Source organism: Scardinius erythrophthalmus, assembly GCF_964197995.2.
Source record: "Scardinius erythrophthalmus genome assembly, chromosome: 11".
NCBI lineage: Eukaryota > Metazoa > Chordata > Actinopteri > Cypriniformes > Leuciscidae > Scardinius > Scardinius erythrophthalmus.
Genome location: NC_138231.1, coordinates 32,842,810 through 32,862,022, shown reverse-complemented (window position 1 = coordinate 32,862,022; position 19,213 = coordinate 32,842,810). Strand labels below are relative to the sequence as shown.

At 38.2% G+C, this 19,213-nt stretch overlaps 2 protein-coding genes across 3 annotated transcripts; one reads left to right on the top strand and one right to left on the bottom strand.

The window, feature by feature from the left end:
• The first annotated feature begins 489 nt into the window (after positions 1-489).
• enpp5 (ectonucleotide pyrophosphatase/phosphodiesterase 5) lies at positions 490-7,466 on the top strand. 2 transcript variants are annotated; one of them, XM_081379595.1, is made up of 4 exons: positions 490-571; positions 1,943-2,793; positions 4,389-4,565; positions 4,684-7,466. In XM_081379595.1, the coding sequence occupies exons 2-4, from the start codon at positions 1,971-1,973 to the stop codon at positions 5,064-5,066; spliced, it is 1,383 nt and encodes a 460-aa protein (XP_081235721.1). In that variant the 5' UTR covers positions 490-571; positions 1,943-1,970; the 3' UTR covers positions 5,067-7,466. The 2 variants fall into 2 exon arrangements, with proteins under 2 accessions (XP_081235721.1, XP_081235722.1); XM_081379596.1 differs by having other exon boundaries at positions 565-774.
• A 652-nt stretch (positions 7,467-8,118) lies between these two features.
• On the bottom strand, positions 8,119-18,265 carry eif5 (eukaryotic translation initiation factor 5). Its single transcript, XM_081379597.1, has 12 exons — positions 18,179-18,265; positions 17,690-17,919; positions 16,878-17,157; positions 16,672-16,753; positions 16,412-16,584; positions 14,426-14,537; positions 14,015-14,136; positions 13,765-13,926; positions 13,514-13,675; positions 12,498-12,662; positions 8,643-8,783; positions 8,119-8,488 (listed from the first exon to the last, which is right to left on the bottom strand). The coding sequence occupies exons 3-12, from the start codon at positions 16,947-16,949 to the stop codon at positions 8,390-8,392; spliced, it is 1,290 nt and encodes a 429-aa protein (XP_081235723.1). The 5' UTR covers positions 16,950-17,157; positions 17,690-17,919; positions 18,179-18,265; the 3' UTR covers positions 8,119-8,389.
• Positions 18,266-19,213: the final 948 nt, after the last annotated feature.

Here is a 19,213-nt window from a genome sequence, read left to right as displayed (position 1 = left end):
TATGTAGGCTACTTTTACAGCCTATCGTTAAACACATTAGCCAGAATGTGATGATAAACCCTCGCGAACAGAAATTGTTCTTAGGAGGAGCTAACCATGATTTATAACGTCTACTCTAGCGCTTTTGTTCACATTTGACAAAACATAAATACTTTATTAATATTATATATCACAAACAGGTGGGCTAGCTTAGCTCTGCGGCGACTGCAAGGCCGGGACGTTAAAGAAAATTCGCCTAAAAATTCGTATTTTAAACTTAATCCCCCCTGAAGAAGTCCTGGTTAAAAATAGTACCTGCACACCAAAAAGCAATTCGGAATAACAGCAGATGTTTTATTATTGGCATTTACGTCTGCCATTTAGGGTTGCCATATGTAGCCTAAATATACATACTACTTGTAAATGAAAATAAAATGAATAGTGTTGTTAGAGTGTATTGCTAATGATTTTTCCGTAACATCGTCTCTAATGAGATGGAGAGCGAAAAATAGGCGGAGCTTCCTGTGATCGACCCTGTGACTCAGTGACTGTGTTTATTTTTTTGCAGTGCCAAATATTCCCCACACACACGGTAAGCTGAACGGTTGCTTGTATTACCTCAGGTTATATATATGCGTTTAATTTTAAATTTACTGGTTGTAACTGTGAAGATGCATGATATCGGAGATGTAACGTAATGACATAAAGAGTTGTCATAGAGCATGCACTGCGCTAACTTGAGCTACGGTCTCCCGTTCGTTAACAGCAGCTGCCGTTTAATGGAGGAGCACACTGGTCAGTTAAGGTTGATGTGAAAGAACCCAACAAGGATTGTTTTGTAGATTTTTATTTAAAGGATGAGAGTGAATCGAGCGAGCAGCATTAACGTTACAGGCGGCTGAAATGCGCTGCATTGTGTATGATGTCATGATGTTCCATTTCTAGTGACGCACTATACAATTGAATTATTTCGGTAGGCTATATTTGACATCCGTTTTGACCTGTTAGAGCGTTTATATCCCGAAATGTTTCCATTTAGTTGTTACATTATGTATAAGAGAAATGCACCTGTTAACTGAGCAGGCGCTCTGAAAGTAGGCTGCACTTTCATGACCGAATATGACATGCATAACCGTACATACATGCAGTGGCATTCATGACACCGTGCGCGACCGATTGCATTGTTTTGAAGACAGTCATCTAAAGGGATTTTTTTACATTTCAACAATGTGTCAGTCGTTGATTGGTTATATATATATATATATAATTTGTTTTCTCTTAGTACCGATATTTTAAGATTTCCATTATGATCTTTCACAAAGCTGCATTCCCCTTTTACAGCTCTCTCTCTCTCTCTCTCTCTCTCTCTCTCTCTCTCTCTCTCTCTCTCTCTCTCTCTATATATATATATATATATATATAAACATAATCAGATTACGATTAAGTCAATATTCTGGTTAGTAAACATCCTGTTCAGAATATCCACCATAATCTAACATTAATTCATATATTTGCATGTCCAAACAAAGATAGTTCTGGGGGATATTAGATACTGACATTTCTGAAAAGTCAAGATGTTGGAAAAAACAAACATTTTTGTATGTTGTATACTAATATTTTATAAACATTGAAATGTTATAGCCAACATGTAAAATATCTGGCTCTTGTAAGTTATTGTTAAGGACATCAATTTGATTATTTAAATTGATTATGTTGTTCTTCTATGTTCTATGTTATTCTTTTAGCATAGTAAATGGCAAGAGCATCTTCAGTATTTCCATAAATTAATGCACGTCTTATTAGCAATGTGCTGATGTATGTTGTATGCAATAGGAATTCCAATAACTGATACATGTTTAACCAGAATATTGACCTTTATCAGAATGATCATTTGAATGTTGTTAATGGTCCAAACTTTCTTTCATTCCCCATTCATGTCTATACAATGTATTTGTTTTTCTAGGTCTCCCTTTCATAGAAAAACTTGCATCATGCCATACCAGAGCTGCTTCCTTAGTTGCTTATTAGTACTGCTATTTACATCAAGCTCCCAGCAAGAAGAGCAAAGCCAGCTGCTACTGGTGTCCTTTGATGGCTTCCGCTGGGACTATGTGAACCGAGTACCCACGCCCAATTTTCGTGCCCTGATGGATGAGGGTGTGCAGGTGGAGAAAGTGGAGAACACCTACATCACCAAGACCTACCCGAACCACTACACCTTAGTGACAGGATTACACGCCGAATCCCACGGCATCATTGCTAACGAAATGTACGACCCCATTCACAACCAGTCGTTTTCCATGGAGGGACCTTCAGTGTACGATGCATGGTGGTGGGAGGAGGCCGTGCCGTTGTGGGTGACCAATCAAAAGGCTGGCAGGAAGAGCGGAGCTGCCATGTGGCCTGGATCAGATGTAGCAATTGGTGGAACGTACCCAACACATTACTTGAGTTATAATGCGTCGGTACCCTTTGAGACCAGAGTCGAGAAACTCATTGATTGGTTCTCAGGGCCGAAGGCCATCAATTTTGGTGTCTTATACTGGGAGGAGCCAGACGAGAGCGGGCATAACTTGGGGCCGGAGAGTTCACAAATGGATGCAGTCATAGCAGACATCGATGAGAAGTTGGGATTCCTCAGGGACAAGCTCAAAGCCGCTGACCTTTATGATAAAGTCAATCTCATTGTTACAAGTGATCATGGAATGACTCAGTTATCACATGATAAGATTATTGAGCTGGACACCTACGTTCGCCGAGATCTTTACACGTGGATAGACAAGAGTCCTGTAGTTGGCATTTTGCCGAAAGAAGGTAAGAGTGAAAACAAAGCATTTGTTATTGTTTATTGCACTATTAATGCAATCAGGTGTTTCTTCCACTTTAGGCTCTTTCTTTGTCTACGGTTTGTATTCAAACTAATAGATTTCATTTTTTTTTCCTTTTGTAATATGAAGACCACATCCTGGTCAAAAGCAGGACAAATATAATTTGTGAGCAAAATATTTTTTTACAGTTTCCAATAAGAATGAACTTCAGGCGAGGCAAAAATGCAAATAGTATTATTGTGTATTTAGGATACATCAACCTAACTATGAAATTAACCGTGGCATGACAAAACAGACGGTTATTTTATGTTCATTTCCATCACCGTCCTTTTCACCAAAGAATCCTGTTAATCACAACACGTCGTTTGAGATTTGGTGGAAAAGTTCATGACTTTCAGAAACAAGACAATTACCTCATGATTTATACACTATAAGATAAGTGTTTTAAGATATGTTATTTGTAAATTGTCAAAAGTGCCTGTAGTCTAAGAAAATCATCAATGAAATAATATGTTGCTATATTATTGGTATATTGGTGACACATTCACACAAAACGTGTTTTTGCTGTTAAAAATGCGAGACGGAGGTCAGAGGAGTGAAAAGAAATCTGGAAAAACACTAAACTTGTTTTAACTTTAGCACCATATTTTTAGAAAAGCGCGTCATGCACGAGATGCTGCAAAAGACGCGAGCGCAACGGTTAAAGGGGTGGTATAATGCCCTTTTCACAAGATGTAAAATATATCTCTGATGTCCCCAGAGTGTGTGTGTGAAGTTTTAGCACAAAATACCCCACAGATATTTTTATATAGCATGTTAAAGTTGTCACTTTTTCAGGGTTTGTAAAAACGCACCGTTTTGTGCCTGGCCCTTTAAATGCAAATGAGCTGCTGCAGAGGTTTCAAGAGCTCGTGTGTGTTAGCAGCTGCGATTACCTGACGCAGACACACTAAAATGATAGAAACTGTTCTACCTTTAATGTTAAAACGGAGCCAGACAAAGATGGAGAGACTCAAGAAGAAATGACAACATGTAGAATGCAACAGGACGTCTCTGAATGGTTAGTTGATGAATTTATGTTGCTGATGTGTAGTTAACTATCTTCAATCATATTCTGTCATGATAATCTATAAATCGCTTGTATAGGAACTGTTGTGAGATGCACACAGAGTGACTTTCTATTGCATGTGAAAAGATGGATGCTAAAGTTTGAGCTGACTCACAAATGTACTCTTATACAACAACTTTTCCTCTTCTCAACAGACTGCGTGTTCTCGGGGGAGGGGTTTATGTAAATTTTAGGGTTAGTGATGTCACTAACCCTGGAGGAATGTTGTGTAGTCCCTTCCAGCCGTTTGTTTTAGTCCTTTTCTTTAAAAGTAAATATCTTCCTTTGCTTTGAACTTTGAGCGTTGCAACTTTGCAGATGTTGTTTATGCTCAAACAGCAACATTACACACTAACTAAAGTTAGAAAAGTGAAATCATTATCAACCACCCCTTTAAACACGTCTGTCTAGCTCGCAATGAAAAACGCATTCTGTGTGAACAGTATTTGAGTTTTATCCTCCTCTTAACCCAGGCAAACTTGAAGAGGTCTACAGCTCGTTGAAGAACGCCAACCCTAACATGGCTGTGTATAAAAAGGAGGAGATTCCAGATCATTACCACTACAGACACAATGCCAGGATCATGCCTCTGATCATAGAGGTCAAAGAGGGATGGACGGTCATGCAGAACAGAAATGGATCTCTTATGTGTGCGTATTGTTATTTACACATAATTAAAGCACAACGAACACATGCGATAATGTGCTTGATTATCAATACCTTCAGATACCTTTGCAGTCATTTAATGATCATGTGTTTGATTTGCAGTGGGAAACCATGGTTACAACAACAGCCTTCCCAGCATGCAACCTGTGTTCGTCGCCCGCGGACCCGCTTTCCGCCAAGACTACACCAAGGCGTCCATGTGCTCCGTCGACCTCTATCCTCTCATGTGCAGCATTCTTGGTCTCAAGCCCTTGCCCAACAATGGCTCTTTGTCAAGCGTGCAGGATCTCTTAGTGGAGACGTCAACCCCAAAACCAGTGGTGCCGCTCGTGCCCAGAGAGACTTCCTACGCCTGGGCTGTGGGATCCATCTTCGGCACCGCACTCGTGATCGGGTTTCTCTTTATCTTTGTGCAGCAGGTGACACAAAGGCAGCTACCGCCACTGCATCTGTCCAATAGTGAGATAACGCAACCCTTACTGTAGGCTCAAACACGTCACTTTTCTCATGTGAGCTTCTTAAAGTATGCAGCACTGAATTTTTCATCCAGTGCCACAGATCTCATTTCAGTCTAAAATAATTCTGATTCAACTTTTTAAGCAGTCAGCGTGGTCGCTCGAATTCAAAAGCGATCAACATTCACGGTACCATGCCAAAGCCAAATATACCAAAAGCAATATGGGGAACGATGCTACGGTGGAAAAAGGTGGTGACAAAAATGATAAAAATCATAGCTGACCAAGCCAATAGTGCCCTCTTCTGGTGAAGCTGTCAGTGATACCTTTAATCGTGTCATTAAAATGTAGTATATGAAGAAAAATGGCTAGCATCCCCATGCTTTTCCTTTCAATTTGAAGCTGATATTTATTTAATAAGAGAGAGATTTGCCCTATTCTCTTGAATTTGCATTAAATGTATATTCCGGGTTCAGTGTGGGTTTAAATCGATAGCATTTGTGGCATAATGTTGATTATTACAGAAATTAATTTCAAATTGTTCCTCCTTTTCTTAAAAATAAAATAAAAAAGGCAATCTGGGACACAGTGAGGTACTTAGAATGGAAGTAAACCAATCTGTAAACATTAAAATACTCACTATTTCAATAGTATAGAAAATTAAAATTACTGTTAAAAACATTTAAACAGCTTCACAGCTCAAATAATATGCACATTTTATTAGAAGACTAATTTTAAGTGATTTTATCAACTATAATGCTTTTAAATCCTCCAAAAATTCTTTGATGAATAGAAAGTTCAAAAGAACTACATTTATTTGAATTACAAATGCTTTGTAGCAGTCTTTACTGCCACTTTTGAACTCAAATAATACACATATTTTAAAATAACATTTATTTTAAAGCACCCCTATTATGCTATTTTAAAGGTTTGGAGGTCTTCTACAAAAGGTTTACATGCATCCAAGGTTTTCTCATAATAACATTGCAGCATCTCCTCAATTTTTAAAGTCTAAAAACGGTCTCAACAGTCTCAAATAAGCCCTCCTTTCCATGAGCCTTCTCTGCACTGATTGGTCAGGTGGCCGAGTCTGTTGTGATTGGTCTACGGCTTACAGTGCGTTTCGGAAACGAAGCGGCCATTACCATATTTGAAATTCAGCTCCTGAAAGCGCTTGATACACAGTGAAATGTACAGTATCGATGCCGTTGTTTTTTTTCCGTAACAATTCCAGCTTGATTCCTTGGAAGTGCATGCAAAGTGGATTTTTGGATTTCACAGCGCTGAAAACAGCATCTTCCCGACATGTCGACAGCACAAACCAAACTCTTCCATGCCTCAGCTACTACTACTGTGTTTGAGGGTCAAAGTAGACTTTGTTCACGGGGAGCCAATGGAGCTGTAGCCTGTAACCATAGCCTGCCATTGTGCAAATTTGTTACAAACCTATTGGAATTGCTGAAAGCTCGTTTCGGTAGTTCAGAATTTCTTTTTTTCCTTTTCTTTAGAAGAGAACTTTATTTGTCATGCACTTTGATCTATAAAACTTTGCAGACTTTTTACATTCACAAACAGCTATATTAGACACACATGAAAACAAGTTCAACATTTACCTGTTAATCAACATTATGCCACAAATGCTGTCGTTTGAGTTTAACTTGTATTGAACATGGAATATTCCTTTAACGGAATGTTATGGATAGTTAAGATTTTGAAGAAAAAAATTAAGGGACATTAGTAGCAGTTGCTTTTTGAATTTTTTGTTTATTCTCACACACCCATTGTAGTTTTGTTAGTTAATTTGTTAAATGCAGTTGTTTAATTTGGCAGATTAATGTTAATGTGTTAATGAAAAGAAGCCGGTAGTTGTCAAACTACCTCCGTGTTGCACTAAGATCAATGTAAGCTAATCAGGATAGAGAGATGAAATATTAGACTAGTGGAAAGTTTTAGCTTATCTGCGTTTTGCACAATGTAATACCATCCAAAATTTATATAAAAAGGGGTAGGGGTTTCGGTGCCAAAATCCTTTTGATTGACATAGTAATTATATAGTTCCTGCGTTAATGTATTTTGTACTTTTTGAAAATAGCATTTAACAGAAAGCCCTGTGTGGGGCAAAACACTGTGATTGTCTTCTACTGGTGTAAAGATTAAAGGGGAAATTAAGTATTTATGCTCTTTGAAATATATGTTGCTGAAATAGTCGTAGTTAGCTGCTTGCAGAATGTTAGGATTGTTTCTATTGAGGAAATTATGACTTTCTATATGGATGTGTGCAGAAACTTGTGTTTTGTGTTAAGCATTTCTATGATTTCCTGGATTTGTCTTTTATGGCCTACTGTCTGATTTGATTTGGACCCGTCAAAAAAGTCCCATAACTAAAACATGACTTTAAATGTGCAACAATAAAGGTAAATTAATGCCTAATTTGGAAACTGCTGAGTTCTTATTAGCAGTCTCAACCCATTTCCCCCACAGTGATTCTCTTTATAACTTTTTCACATTGTGAAAGACCAGTGTGCACCAAAGTGATGGCTCAATTGTGGTTTAATGTTATTCAGTGACCTATTTTTATCTAAGCCAGTAGCTTCTGGCCAGAAAAGGCTGCAGTAGACTCTACCGATGATCAAAAATTGAGCTCTTTAAGACTGTCACCTTAAATTCAGAAACATACCCAGCCAGATGTGTTTAAAAAAAAAAAAAGCATTTTATGCTGCTCAGTGCTCACAAAGACCGCATTTATTTGATCAAAAATACAATATTAGTTTAAAATAACCTTAATATTGTTTAAAATGTATAAGTTATTTCAGTAATGACAAAGCTGAATTTTCAGCATCATTACTCCACTTTTAAGTGTCTCATGATCCTTCAGAATCACTCTAATATGCCGATTTAATGCTCACTCATTTATTTTTGTGGAAACAAATGGAAAGTTCAAAAGAACAGCCTTTATTTGAAATAGAAATGTCCTTGCAGCATAATTATTTTTTGTGACTTGATCTAAACTTTTGAATGGAATATATAATTATGAATTTAAAAATATGAAAATTAGTAGTGTCAAAAACAACTAGAAACATGGTGGAATTCACAGGCAAATCTTTAATAGTTGCAAAAATACAAGGGGAACTTGTGTGCATTTTATGCTCTAGAATCTAAGAAACTCATGCATACAAACAAAAGCAACAATTCATCAGTAGAGCTGGTGAGAAGATTAAAATAAGTGGCTTTCAGCAGATCGCTAACCTAGGCCTGGAGCTGAAGAAAAGGCCAAAGGAGGTGAAAAGGCATGCGTCTGACAAAAAGAAGCTGAGCAATATGGAAGAGGCAAATAAAGCTTTTTGGTTATTTCTTTAAATGGCATCAATATCAATGTCCTCCTCCTCATGTTCTGACTTCTCAGGTTTTTTAGTCTCCATTTTTAGCTCTCGGGCAGAGGAGGAATACACCACCTAGGGAAAAGGCAAATTTGAGCAAATTCTGTGCTATCCAACAATGTTAAGCGAGTAACTGACAAGCATCACATTTTGCATAAAAATCTTACAAAAAAAAAAATCTGAAAATCCTGGTTATGAAAGTTGGTGTGATAATGTGGCTTTTTTTTACCTCAACATTGTCCTCATCATCATCTTCCTCTTCCTCACTGCCCTCACTCTCCTCCTCTGCCTCTTTGAGCCATTTAACGAAGGGCTCTGCCTTGGCATGAATCTCTTTAGCCAACTCTTTAGAGACATACTTCTTAGACACCTACAGCAAAACATCACAAACAGGTTTAAACTCATGAATACTGGTAGGTAGGGTTGGGTACCGAAACCCGGTACCAATATGGAACCAGACCGAATCAAAACGCAGATGTTGGTTCAAATATTTGCCCTCTGGTTCTCCAAAACGGACACAAGAAGCATCATCACCACCAGGGGCGCGGGTAGATATTTTAGGTTGGGGGTGCTGTTTTTTTTCACCACTTTTGAATAAGAAACAATATCAAGTCTATAAAACTCATCAAAACTCTGCGAATCACAAGCGCATCGGTGAGAACACTCATTTATACAGAATACACACACGCGAACTTGACTGCACATCACATTTTTGACATTATTGATGCTGCTTTCAATCGTAATGCAACGGACAAGCCTACAGAACATAAACTAGTTAACCCTTTGACGTGTACGATCATTCACACTGGTGTGACTAGAACGTTCAGATCGCGTGATCATCAACTTCTAAATTCAAATCTGCGTTCGCGTGTTGGCTGTCGCTGAGCCAGATGCGCTCAGCGCTGTCATATAACAACTATTCAGTGTTTAACAACATACGTTTTTTTTTAGGTTTCAGACATTTAAATACACAAGTACTAGCAAAACAATACATTTATACTTTGTAAAATACACACTGATGTCTATGAAGTGGCAATAATTATTTCGATTATATTGATGACGTGTTAGATACACATTGTGTAGGTAACTATAAAATGTACTCACACCTCACCAGTCACTTGCTGGAAGTGGATAAATTGACTTGTAAACCTGACAGATAATTTTCTGAACTGCGGTGCGTACTAACATGAATCAATCATTATAAAGGTTTCTTAAGTGACAAAACACTCACTTACATGTATTGAATAAAAAATATCAGCCTATCACTGACTAACATATAACGCGGAACAAACCGATTTGTTGCGTTACATTTAGTAACAGACCGGCATACATCTAATAAATTATTAATTGAAGAACGTTGTGCAAGTTTACTGCAACAATAGAGCCGCGAATTTCACATACTTTTAAAAATCCAGCATTCAGTTGATCCTGATGAGCGCTCATTGTAAGTTGTAAGTAGGGGTGCACGATATTGACAAAAAGTGATATTGCGATATCGATAATGAATATTGCGATATCGATATTAATTTCGATATTTTTAAACATATGTAAAACTACAAAAGTTATGGGAAAACGCATCAAAATAGATTCATAACAAATAAAACAAGTTTTCTTACAACATAAGGTTTATTGAGCGCATTCGAGACGGATTTGAATCTGATCGCTGAAACCACATCAGGAGGAGATCTGGGCCGCATTCCAGACGAAACTGGACGAAGTGTAAATGCATCTGTGTTGAAACCACATATGTAAAATGTACTCCTCCCAAAAACACTAAAAAATAAACGTGTGAGAACGTGTTATAGGCTACATGTCATGTTATGGCCAGATATGACGACGCTACGTCTGCAACACGCATCACCGCATGAGCAGCTGAGCATCTACCGGTCAAGCCAACGCGCAAACTATCGCAAATCAAAGTGAAAGTAAGTTGCAGACGCTTTACACACAATTATCTTCATTAAAAGTAAAGAAGTGAAATTATCTTACCAGGGCTGTTGCCGTTCTCTATTATTGCGGTATTTGATTTTGACATTTTAGCTGATGATCTATAAAATGCAGCTCATAACTGTGTTCGGTGACGTGAACTCCATTAAATCTGCATATAGCGCGGGAATTGAAGATCGGATTTATATCCGTTTTGCAAAAAACACATTTATGTGAACAGTTGTAAAAGGAATCGTTTTGATAAATTAGATAGCTATCCGATCTGTGATAACGCATAAAGTGGCCAGGTGGCCTGATGTTTATACTTGCGCGCTGGTGTGTGCGTCGAGCCGGCAAGTGTGTGTTGTGGGGACTGTGTGGAAGAGCGGGGAGAAGTGAAACAAAGTGTCTCCCCTGTTCTTTCTGACCACTGTTGGAAATCTGTAGCATGAAAAGTTAACCCTCTCCTTGATTTCATGTTTATGGAGAAGTAGAACCAGGAAATCAGTCGGGGGAAATACAACGGTGCGTGTCGGACGGGACGCATCAAACAAAATATTGCATAAATATCGCAAGACTTTCGATATGATATCGAGCAACGTGATATCGCGATAACGATATTGATTCGATATATCGTGCACCCCTAGTTGTAAGTAAATAATATCGAAAAAACCCCAAACGATACCAAACCCTACTGGTAGGGGTGCTCCGATAGATCACAATTGGTGATCTCTCAATTTGCTGATCTCATACTGACCAATCTAAAAGACGTGCTCCTGACATAAGAGGTATGCAGCAACGCAGTCTCCATCTCTGTCGGCGTGGGTAAAATAATTATGCTGAAGGTGAGGTACAATTCATATTTCTCAAACAGCGTGAGTGAATCACCACACACTCTCCCTTTCACTGTTAAAATGCGCAAATGGCTTCAAGTCACCATATCTGCACGCTGCAGTTGACAGGAATTGTCATGCAGTGGCAATTGAGGCAGTGTCGCGTCCTCACTGAAGTATTATCTGTATTTAATTTATTCAGGGAAGACCATCCAGTATTATTTTTCATTTTATTCATTATTTAATTTCTACTGCTGTTAGACCTACTTGAATAAAAACCATAAAGCACTGTTGATTTCCTTTGTGTCTTTATTCCATTTAATTTATTTGTGATATTGCTTGTAAATAGTTCAGTTCTTATTTTTTAACAAACTGTTTACTTGTCTATTTTGTGAATTCAACTCGTGAAATCAGGCTCGTGCTGTGTGCAAGTTATTGTGCAACAAAATTGCCCCATTGTAAAATCAAATGCACTGCATGATCAAACATTTAGGTGAGAATTCTTTTTTTTTTTTGAAAAATGCTTCTTGTGATCGACAATCGGCTTCAAAAATCCAATGCATGTAAACAACTGAGATCAATGTTTGGCATCTGATCATGACAGATTCTAGAATGTCAAGTATTTTGATGGCAGGTAGGGCTGGGGAAAAAATCGATTTGATTTAAAAATCGAGTTGGTAGGTCAAATCGATTCATATTTTCAAAAAATCGATTTTGTAGATTTTTTTTCTCCCCCTCTTCTATATAGCGTACAATACATAGCCTACATTTTGCATTCGCCAAATCTTCCTTCAGGGTTTCCGTAGAACGCTCCCTGCGGTGCAGCCCTCGATGCTTCACGACATCACGACAAAAAGACTAGCATGTTTAATTTTTTAACGGTCCTCCACGACGACGGCGCGCGAGTGAGTGAGTGAGGGAGAGTGTGTGTTCGCGAGTGAGTGAGTGTGACTGTGTGTGCGCGAGAGTGAGTGAGTGAGTGAGTGTGTGTGTGTGTGTGTGTGTGTGTGTGTGTGTGTGAGAGAGAGATAGGGAGTGCATGTATGTGAGTGAGTGTGTATGTGCGAGTGAGTGTGTGTGTGTGTGTGTGACTATCGTAACAGACAAACAAAATTTTGTTTATGTTGATGCACTTTAATTAAATACAATAAATATATATTTTTATTTTTATTTTTACAGTTCGCAGTTATTTTGTTTTAAATGGGGGAAAAAAAATCGAATCGAATCGTAAATCGAGTTTTCTATAAAAAAAAAAAAAAAAAAAAAAATCGCAGATTTTTTTAGGGGAAAAAAAAAAAAATCGCCCAGCTCTAATGGCAGGTTACCTTTTCAGCCCATGCAAGTATGACATCTTCCTCCAGCAGGTCTGCATCATACAGATCTTTGAGTATAATGGGGACTCTGGGCAAGAGCTGAGTCTGATGCAGCTTCACAAGGCACTCAAACCCACCCAGCAGATACTTCTGAGCTTTCTTATTGTTGTGGCAGAACTGTGGGTAGAAATGTAAACTTACTTAAATGTAATTTACTATAGTTCATCAACAAGTCAGTATGACTGTTATTTGCAAAAGCAGCAATAATGCATTTTAACAAAAGAAATATGGAAAGACTTGATGTGCAACTAATAGCATTTGAGAGATTAAGAAAATAAAAATCCAGATAATTCACTCCTTTTTTTTAATTACAACAACCAGGGTTTTCCATTATCTTGGACTACATGGATATATTAGGCAGCCAATTTTAAAATTATGCACGTTCATGCAGGCAACAAATGTACACTTCAGATGAAGCTGTTCACTGCTGGATTTGACAAAGTCAGTATGGTTTGTGAAAAGCAATGTTTATTAGATGGTCAAAGATTTCCGAACGCTGACGGTAAATGACAACGTATTATATAGGGTTTGTTTTTATTTTACTAATAATATAAAAGCAAATGCTATACCATTTACTTTGTTTAATATTTCTATCTAATAACATATTAGACAGAACTGTTAAACAGAGATCGTAAACTAATGATGACAAAGAATGGGAGCGGTGTGTGGTGCTCTTAGCACCGTCAATATAAAAGTCCCGCTTCTGACACATTGGACAAACAGAAAAACGTATCGGTCGATGCAGATATTTAAAAAAATGCAAAGGCCGATATATCGGCCGAACACAAATTTTATTAAATTGAGTGCCTTTTTTTTTAAACACGTAAATTAATTGGTTAAAAGTGTGACCCCTGGAACTTAATTTACAGTGTTGGGTTTTCAAATATTGTGGACAATGAGGGGCCTTAGAATCAATTTGAGAACCATTGTTCTAAATGTTAAAAATGCTAATAGATGTCAGGACGTACCCTGAGGAAGTGACGCTTGTACTTCTTGATCTGGTCACGGATGTTCTCATCAAAGAGCAGCTCGCTCAGAATCAGAGGACCCATGGCCTTTACATCAAGCCTTTCAGCCTCAGCCAAGACCTCTTTATCTGCAGTGTCAATCGCTCCACTGTCCTTCTTTTCCTGAAGAGCAGAAGAGCTGAATAAGACAGTGTCTATATATAAATAGTATCTTTCTTTAAAAAATTTCAATAAGATCTTAAGACAAACACCTTTACAAAGTTGTAAAATATGTTGACCCTCTCCTCCAGGGATTTTTCCAAGTCTTCAGTGAGCGTGAGACCCTTGGCGTGCTCGCTGATCTCCTCCATCCTGCGGCGCTGGGCCTCCTCTGTGGTCTCCTCAGCCCAGTCTTCATCATCATCATCCCCATCCTGCCATTATCAAAATCACATTCAACACCAGCATTTCTCATTTCCTCCACTGGTTAGGCTTAAAGTGGTTTCTCAAAGCAGCATTTACCACAGCATCAGGGGCATCTATGTCATTATGGTTCCCAGCCTCTCCACCACTTGAGCCATTCTCTTTGTCTTTCTTCCGGTTTTTCTTTTCCTTCTCTTTTTTCACAGATCCACTGTCATTCTCTGCCACAAGACCAGAGAGAGGAAACAAGAGAGTTCAGTTTAAGCACAGAATCAACATGCAATGGGTCTGAATTTTCTGACCACCATTACAGCAGATACTAAGACTGAAACACATCAGGTTAACCCAAATACTCAGAAACTGAAAAGGCCTTCTTTTGGTTTCATGTGAAAATGAAAGGTTTATGGAAGAAAAAGAAAGCAAGAATAATTTAAAGGTGAAGATAATCAACACATTTACCACTGGGGATTCAAAACCTCAATTCACCATCTCTTTATAAGCTGTATTTACCAGGTGGATTCTTGAGAATGAAGGTGCAGAGCTTGTGTCTAGTGTCCAACATGCCTCGGTACCCACAAGCCTTGCAGGAGTTTCCAATGGTCTGCTTCTTGGGATTAATGTGCTACAATGACAAGAACATTTGAAGCAACTTTAAGCACTGATAAACAATCTCTACAACAATGAATCCAGCGAGAAATCTCTGGGGCAAATAACTCACAACTTTTAAACAAAGCTTCATGTACTTGAAACCTACAAAGATTGCTTTGTTGCCATAAATGATGCTTTTCCCTGTATACAGGTGTGTATATCGATATAGGGATTTATCCTGTGTTGTCTCTTATGACCTTACAGAGAGTTTATAAGGCAGACTGCCGCATGAAACAGAAACCAGGCCAGCTGAGACTATGCAAAATCTCAGGAAGTCAAACAGTACTGCACTGCAGAGGAAAATCAGTAGAGCAAAGTAGAAGTATTTTGTTCTCAACTGAATATTTCATCCAGTAATCAAACTTGTCATTTGCTCAGTCTTATGTCACTCCAAACCCATAAGACTTTTTTAAAACAAAAATGAAGAATTAAATAAACAAGAATTTCTGTCCCTCCATACAAAGTCCTTGCAACCTAAACGTTGACGCTTCAAAAAGGTCATTGACATTGTATAACTAATGAGGAACAGATTTAATTTAGGCTTTTATTCATAAATATACACTGATCAACACACATACATGTAGCACATTGAATATGGGAAACGGAAGCTCAACTGTACTTGATGTGCAAAAACAAACCTCATTGGTTCGTGCAGAAAATTAAATGTGCTTGTAACAAAAAAAAAAACCCAAAAAACCAACATCATGGTGGCTCAAGCAAGCTTACGTTTACCATATTTGATGTGCACTATGTAAGCATGAGCGGTACATGGACTTTGTAAAGGTATATTGATATGTGGGATAAGATTATATACTGATATACATTAGTTTGATGTTGTGAGCAAAAAAACAAATTATGAGGACACAGTGAGCTGCTGCAGGGAAATGGCACAATCCAAGTGGTCCTAAACATGAAACATGCACTTCACATTAAACATTAGGCACTTCAAACTAACAAATAAGCATATAATTTACTGCAACTTGCCCTGTCAGATGTGCTTGACAGATCTGTGCACTAACAGATTGCGCATTCTTTGAACAAAAGTCTTATGGGTTGGAACAGCATGAGGGTCGAGTAAATTTCAGAACTAACCCTTTAAGACAAAACCCCTGCTGGCAATGGCTGATAGTAGGGCTTTCCAATTAATTTGAATTGAATGTTTTGCCACAATTTTATTATTTTTTAAAAATAAATAATCGTGGTTTTGAATAAAATTTTTGGCAAACGTTACAATTAGACATGTTGACAATTCAGCAATGATAACAGTTAAGTGAAAAAAAAATTATCCAACCACATGGAGCATCTGTTTAACCGCTCACGTTGTTTTGCATTTACACTATGTTGATCACTTCAGGTGTGGTGCACTTGGAATATAACTTTAACTAGATGGTTAATAAAGATAATGTTACTTGCATTATATATTAGTTAGCCTACATTTTTAAGTTGACTAATTAAACAAATAAAATTGTGAATCGGGATTTTATTTTTTTGCCATATCACCCAGCCCTAGCTGGTAAGTTTTGGCAATTGAAAACAAGAGACTGAATAAACGTAACAATGAGAGACTGAAGTTAGCCTGTATACAGCTAATGACACAGCTACTTTCCTCTGTACACCTGCAACACAATCTCAACACATAAAAGCCAGATGTGTGACCCCATAGACCCTACATACTCAGCAACATCCATACAAACATAAAGGGCATCCAGTTCAACTGGGCATCAAGGGCACACATTTTTGTCTAGAATGCACCTGTTCATCAATAGTCTCACTGACCATGACTCATCTATGCATCTTTATTACCTATAAAAGTCTAAATGTACATGGCAAAATGGAGAATGTATTTACCAAATCAGTTTCAGGATTGTCGCATTCAGGACACAGCACAAACTTGCGAATGAATCCATCTAGCATGTCTTGCAGTTTGTTTGCCTCATGAGATCCATTGACGATGTAGCGGTCATTCTTGGAATCGAACTGGGTTTGGGCTCCCAACTCACAACCAAAGAATTTGGTGGGATCTAAACAGAGGTTACAATTTAATGTTATATGAAAAAAACTACTTTTATAAAAATTTAAGTAAAACAGCTTTTAAATTCAATGCTCACATGTCGGAGGCCTATTCAGAGCTTTGGCAACATCAACCATGTTGACGATGACTGTTTTAATTCCATTCCCCTTGCCTTCCACCTGTGAGAAATAGAAACAGTTTAGAGGAGATATAGGTCTATCTATCTATCTATCTATCTATCTATCTATCTATCTATCTATCTATCTATCTATCTATCTATCTATCTAATCCTTTTACACCCACCTTTGCAATGATACGGGGCATTTTATAGCGGTAGAACTGGTCCGACACGCTGCGGTTGACATTGATGGACATTTTGGCTTCCCGTATGGTTTATCAGCAAGACGAGAAGATCTTGAATTGGCAATTATTAGTATCTTCTGTTTGGAGAGGAGGGGATGACATAAACGACTGCAAGAGTACTTTGTCTCTGACATGAAAAGGGTACGGCCACTGAGGCTCCAGGCTTGGAGCTCGTTGACTAAGTTCCCCCCAAACAGGTTCCGTCAGCTGCACTATAGCACTGCGAAAGGGAAATAAAACCGAGAATAAGGATTAAGAGCAGAAAACACCAAGCGTCACACAAGTTTAGCAACATTACCCCCCTGGTATCAAACACAGCAGACATATGAATCGAGGTGTGCCCAATCTCTATAAGACTGACTAGTTATCTACTAGGACCACCTGTCAAAGTAATATTGGGGTATGTATGTCCTGTGTAACTATTTAGAAACAACTCTAGGCTGAAATAAGTTGCTATTTAGTATAGTAAACAGTGGCAGTGTGAGGCCAAGTACAGAGCCTGACATTCTAGAGAAATTCGGTGCAGCATTTGGTTTCTGATGGGATAAAACAGCAAACAGGCCTCTGCTGAGCAAACCCATGCTGCAGAGTGCGTCACACCATAGAAGGACGCCATTTTATTCGGTGCAGTATGCAACACATTAACTGATGCGCACACATAGATCTGATTAAACAAACCAACTATCGCGAGAGTGTTCGCGTAAGTTACACATGAGAGGAAAAAACACTAGAAATAACGAAAATCCACGTACCTTTCCCATCCGTAGCTCCTGTCGTCCAGGTACTCACCGTTTTCGCAAAACAAAGACATAAACACACCGCTGGTCGCCCTGAAAAGAGGTGAACTACTGGTTTGAGTTTGTCAGTTTAGTTGGAAACGCTAGTTAGTGGTCGGCACGGCGGTGCCTGACTGGGTTACACCTTGCGAAGCAGAGTGATAAACCCTGGAGAGAAATCTCACGACGCCCTCAATACAGGGGATCTGAAATAAAACAGCACTCATGAGCAAAATTATACAACCAACAACGCAATAATGCCGTTACGTACTAAAATGATTGACGTTACGTATAAGAGCTAGTCAGCTAACATATGGCAGCATAACCTGAAACCTAACACGCAGTAGCTCCTCAAGTCAGAGTCCGAATATATGTATAAAATGTGGCAAATATCAGAACAATTTCTTATAGAAAAAATAATTCCTTGTTGAAAAGACCAATATGTTTTCGTGAAGTTCAACTCACCTCTCGCACGCTTTCGCCCGTATGCTAAACCACAATGAGCACATAAACCCTCGTGACTCGTGACTTAACTCGGCCAAAAACTAGCCCCGCCCCATCACATAAACGGCTGTTTTGATTGGCTTGTGCCTCACTGGATTCTATTTGATTTGTCAAATTTTGCTATCAATCATTTTGTGCAGTTACTTGCTGATTGGGGAAGATCTCTTTTGTGGTAGGCCACATAACTTTTTGTTTATACATAAATGCAGCTTAATGGTATTTACAGATGCCTGTTTTTTTATAGTAATGGTACAAAAAACCTTGCTAATTGGGCAATTCCTGTTATGCAACATTATTATGCCCCCATCGCATATGTCTGGATATAGCCTACTGGATAAAATCATTTTTTTAAAGATGGAAATCATATTAGTTTGTTTTTTGTTATTACAGTAAAGGGGAATGATGGAATTTTTGCCATGCTATTTCTAACATGAAATAGATTTATTTTTTAACAAAATGAGTTTATATATTATTTCTTTCCAAGAATTATGAAGAATTATATATATTTTTAATGGTTTGCCTCTCCTTCTACATATTCTGCTTTCAGAAGCAACACAAATTATATCCTGGGACAGTGGATGACACACAGAGTGAATTCTCTGGATGTGTTTACAAACTACTGGAACAAAAGATTCCTGGCTGAGCACATCATGATGTAGGCCAATGGAGAGGAATGCAGAGGACAAACAGCCAGTGTGGGTCCACAGGATTACCTGTGGCATTTTCAGGGTTCAAAGGGTTTACTGTTGTAAGGGACAGTGACAAAGGCTTTAATCTTTCTTGCACAAAGGAAAATATCCTATATTTCTATCAAAAACATTTCTCAGCCTTCATTAGATAAGTCTTATGTCTGGTTTTAGCACTAATTATGACCTAAAAGGTCATAATGTTGTTATGTTTTTTTACAGCAACAAAAAGGCAAACATAGCCCACTAAGAGTAGGCTATAGCAAATCAATTTGGCTTTTTTTTAAGTGAAAACATAGATGGGATTTCT

Bases quoted from the DNA above. Each gene is read 5' to 3' on its own strand.
- enpp5 (XM_081379595.1), top strand. From the start codon at position 1,971: ATGCCATACCAGAGCTGCTTCCTTAGTTGCTTATTAGTACTGCTATTT. The intron at 2,794-4,388 runs GTAAGAGTGAAA...CTCTTAACCCAG, and splicing joins TGGCATTTTGCCGAAAGAAG to GCAAACTTGAAGAGGTCTAC. The intron at 4,566-4,683 runs GTGCGTATTGTT...TTTGATTTGCAG, and splicing joins CAGAAATGGATCTCTTATGT to TGGGAAACCATGGTTACAAC.
- eif5 (XM_081379597.1), bottom strand. From the start codon at position 16,949: ATGTCCATCAATGTCAACCGCAGCGTGTCGGACCAGTTCTACCGCTAT. The intron at 13,927-14,014 runs GTAAATGCTGCT...TGATAATGGCAG, and splicing joins TAGATGCCCCTGATGCTGTG to GATGGGGATGATGATGATGA. The intron at 8,784-12,497 runs GTAACCTGCCAT...GTTTTGCTGTAG, and splicing joins TACTTGCATGGGCTGAAAAG to GTGTCTAAGAAGTATGTCTC.